The sequence below is a fragment of the Meles meles genome, chromosome 16, assembly GCF_922984935.1.
Source record: "Meles meles chromosome 16, mMelMel3.1 paternal haplotype, whole genome shotgun sequence".
NCBI classification, from domain to species: domain Eukaryota; kingdom Metazoa; phylum Chordata; class Mammalia; order Carnivora; family Mustelidae; genus Meles; species Meles meles.
In genome coordinates, this window is record NC_060081.1 from 68248603 (window position 1) to 68252595 (window position 3993).

Here is a 3993-nt window from a genome sequence, read left to right on the forward strand (position 1 = left end):
TCTACCACTCCTTCAACTTTGGATCATCTTTTTAGATGAAAGGTTTAAGAGTCCCCTGACCAGTTCTTGACCATCAACTTTCTCAAGTCCTATGTAGTAACCTATCTCACGTAACTCTCTCTGGAATCACTTTGGTACTCAGACCTAGGGTCTGGATTAACACTTCCATTATATTATCCTATTACATACATTCTTAAGTAAACAAATCAGGACACTTGATGTATTCTATTAGTCCAAGTCATAAATATGAGTACAACAAAAAGGGACATACATACATTGGTTATCCCAGGGCGGGGGGTGGAATTCCTAACACTTATCTACTTCCTTCTAGCTTTTTTTGCTGTTGTTTTTGACAAATTATAAAAGCTAAAAATTTATTGCTTTTTTGGGATGTGGTACATAAACAATGAATTCTGGACACACTGAAAAGAAATTAAAAAAAAAGAAAAAAAATGCATTTTCAAAAGAAATAATTTTGCAAAGGAAGTGGCATGTAATTTGAGATGGGGAAATAGCTTGGGGAAGACAATGGCTAACTTGATATGTTGTTAGGTGCCAGGGGGTGAAAAGAAGTAGGAGAAAGAATAATCCAATATTCACAAGCACTTTCTCTCTCTTTCTGATGCTAGCCTCCTTAATTTCTGTTCTACCTCTAGTGGCATTTGGAGAAGACCTATCTTCCGACAAAGTTCAACCCAAACACACAGAGAGATGACTATGAAGCCCTGGGTTCTCTTACTTATCATGCTCATCTATAGGGTTGTGATGCTTCTGCCTGTGCTGGGAGGCCTCAAGAACAAGACTTTTTGTAGGTGGTATGACACAGGAGGAGGGGGTCCACCCAGGCCTGGGATTTCTGGTGTAAGTGATACTGGGACCACCTTTCCTGGATCCCAACCCTCCTTAAAACAGAGACATCCAAAAAAGATTTAGGTAGGATGTTCCCAATGTGGTGCCTTTCCAGTCTGAGCTGAAAGTGATAATGGGTATATGGAAAGAGAACATAGTTTAGTCTATAAGTCCATCCCATAAACTAGCAAGAAGTGATATTTTCTAATGTTAGACTACCTTCGGCAGGGGAAACACCAATCCAGAGCTTTCCTCTGAGCCCATATTTTCAAATCTCTGTGCTTTTGATGAATACCAAAAGAGAAATATTATTTACTTGGAAGGGAAGACTCTTTTAGAATACAAAAAAATGGAAAAGACAAAAAAGGGCATCAACTTGGATGGGACTGGAGGAGATTATGCTAAGTGAAATAAGTCAAACAGAAAAAGTAGATTATCATATGGTTTCACTTATTTGTGGAACATTAAGAAAACATGGAGAACCTTAGGAGAAGGGAAAAATGAAGGGGGAGAAATTGGAGTGGGAGATGAACCATGAGAGAGTGTGGTCTCCAGGAAACAAACAGAGGGTTTTAGAAGGGAGTAGGTAGGGGGACGGATGAACCTGGTGGTGGCATTAAGAGGGGCACAGACTGCATGGAGAATTGGGTTTTATATGCAAACAATGAATCATAGAACACTACATCAAAAACTAATGATGTACTGTATGGTGACTAACATAACACAATAATAATAAAAAAAGGAATCCTTAGGAGTCAAAGTTTGGGATCAGATGATAAAACTGAGATAATGAAGAGAGGGTTGTGGGCCAGTAAAAGAGATAGAATTTGGAGAGAGGCTGAGTGCTTAGTGGTATGAGCATGGAAGCAAGCAGACAAGAGGAAAAATAGGTACCCATTCTCCCCCAGCTCAGTTTTCCATTCTGTAAATTGGTTATAGAAAGTGGAGCCAGACAATATTGCCATCCCTGAAATCCCAAGTCCAGTGAGAATAGACTTGGTGGGGCGGTGTCATAGATGGCGAGGTTGTCCCTGGGCCCTATCTTCAGGGAGGTTGGGAGGACCCAAAGGCCTGCAATTCTGTGGGGACATGTGGAAAGAGGGAAGACATGCGATGTAAGAACAGTTTCCTGTGAAAAGACAGCTAGAATTCAAGGAAAAGATTTCCTTAAAATGCAGACAAATGTTTTGTTTGTGACTTTGAGCTCAGGTTTCAGAGCTCAGGGATTGTTAAGCTTGAGAAGGGTTTCTTTTCTAAGTCGTGGTTGGATGGCTCTACCACCTACCATCGTCTACCATCTACCATCTCAGTTCCAGTTGGAAGAACAGTCACTGAGCAGTGCTGGGTACAGCCTCCATTAAAGTATTGTGCGAAGAGGTGCACTAAATTACTGGAGTGTTTATCTCTCAATCATACATGCTGTTGGACCTTCTGTGGAAACATTTGCTTGGACAATAGGTGAGTTGGCTCGATTGGGAAGGTCGCACATGAACATACTTCCTTACTGCTGGTCACCCTCATTCTGAAGCGGTGACATGGAATAGATATACCCAAATCCTGGTCAAAGAGACAGGGAGCATAAGGCAATGTCTTCTTATCTCCACACCTAGCTGCCATTCAAGGCAAAAAACCCAAGACACCAATGTGGGGGCTCCACTTTTCTTCCTTCATTTTCACTCAGTTCCCCCAAAGGGTCACCCATCAGTTTGTTCATCCCTCCTTTGTCCAAGGCTGTTGTCTCCTTGGTCTGGTATCTCCTTTGGCACCTTGGCCCAGGCAGGCCCAAAGAGACCCCATCTCTACCTATCTGCCCAATTGGCAAATCTCTTGGGGGAAAATTGCTTAAAATGGGTAACACCTGATCTTACAAGAATTTCTCTTCCCATTGACAGGGGTTGGGGTGCTATTAAGTTTGGGAATGGATGTCCTCAGAGATCCCTGATTTTAACCACTTGACTTGTCTCTTCCAGAGAACCCTTTAAATCCATGTTAAACCCCTAGGTTCTAGCTAGCACACCACTAGTGTGGGTTAGAGGATGACTGTGTAGTCTAAGAAGAGTGCTCCCTGGATCCCTGTTGGACTATTCACTTGCCTGGCTGAAGATACTTCCATTCTCCCCTTGATTCCTCTATCCTGGGAAGGCTCAAGTCTCTGCCAAATAAACTGATAACCAACCTGAGGGCTCTGCATCGTTTTTTACTTCATTCCTGTGGTTTCCTTCTGTCTTTATGATCACCAACAGTTGTTCCTATCCAACTCTTCCTTCCCTGTTAGACTTACATATTAGTCAATAGACTCATACCTGTAGCAAAAATGCAGAGATTTATAAAAATCTCAGTAAACAGAGCGAAAGTTTATTCTCACTCAAATACACTACATTGCAAGTGGCTGGTGAACAACCCCCATACCATGCATGATTCAAGGACCCTAAATCCTTCTATCTAGAACTCTATCATCTCTCAGGGACTTGACTGCATCCAGCCAGCAGATGGGAGAACGAATGGGCAGCATGAAGTCTCCTACAGAGGGTTTTAATAGCCAGGACTAGAAGTGGAGCTCTGTTTCCATCCACATTCTATTTGCCCTAATGTAGTCATAGGGTCCTCTTATTTACAAAGGAAACTAGGAAATACAGTCTAGCTGTATGCCCAAGGTCAACAGAAAGCAGGATATGGTGAACTCATGGCAGTCTCTGAACTGTATGTTTATGCAAAGCCAAACTCCTCAACAAGACTCAAGACCCTGGCCTTCGTACCACTCTCCAATGGAACAAGCACCCCACCCCCACCCCCAGCACTCAGGGTGGGCACTCTTAGTTCCCAGAATGATTCATCTGTTTTTTTTTTTAATTTAATTTAATTTTTTCAGTGTTCCAAGATTCATTGTTTATGCACCACACCTAGGGCTCCATGCAATACGTGCCCTCCTTAATACCCACCACCAGGCTCTCCCAACCCCCCAAAACCCTCCCCTCCAAACCCTCAATTTGTTTCTCAGAGTCCACAGTCTCTCATGGTTCATCTCCCCATCTGATTTTCCCCAATTCACCTTTTCTTCCCTTCTCCTAATGCCCTCCATGTTATTTCTTATGCTCCACAAGTGAAACCATGATAGTTGACTTTCTCTGCTTGACTTACTTCACT

The 3993-nt window shown here is 42.6% G+C and overlaps 1 protein-coding gene across 1 annotated transcript; it reads left to right on the forward strand.

Moving 5' to 3' along the window:
- Positions 1-717: 717 nt before the first annotated feature.
- LOC123926518 (protein WFDC9-like) lies at positions 718-2850 on the forward strand. Its single transcript, XM_045980428.1, has 3 exons — positions 718-808; positions 2160-2307; positions 2820-2850. Exons 1-3 carry the CDS (start codon positions 718-720, stop codon positions 2848-2850), a joined length of 270 nt encoding a protein of 89 aa, XP_045836384.1.
- Positions 2851-3993: the final 1143 nt, after the last annotated feature.

What these genes read in the sequence shown, in the direction of transcription:
- LOC123926518 (XM_045980428.1), top strand. Translation starts at nt 718, where the DNA reads ATGAAGCCCTGGGTTCTCTTACTTATCATGCTCATCTATAGGGTTGTG. An exon ending in CCTCAAGAACAAGACTTTTT is followed by an intron (nt 809 to 2,159) that starts GTAGGTGGTATG and finishes CTACCATCTCAG; the next exon opens with TTCCAGTTGGAAGAACAGTC. An exon ending in AACATTTGCTTGGACAATAG is followed by an intron (nt 2,308 to 2,819) that starts GTGAGTTGGCTC and finishes TGTCTCTTCCAG; the next exon opens with AGAACCCTTTAAATCCATGT.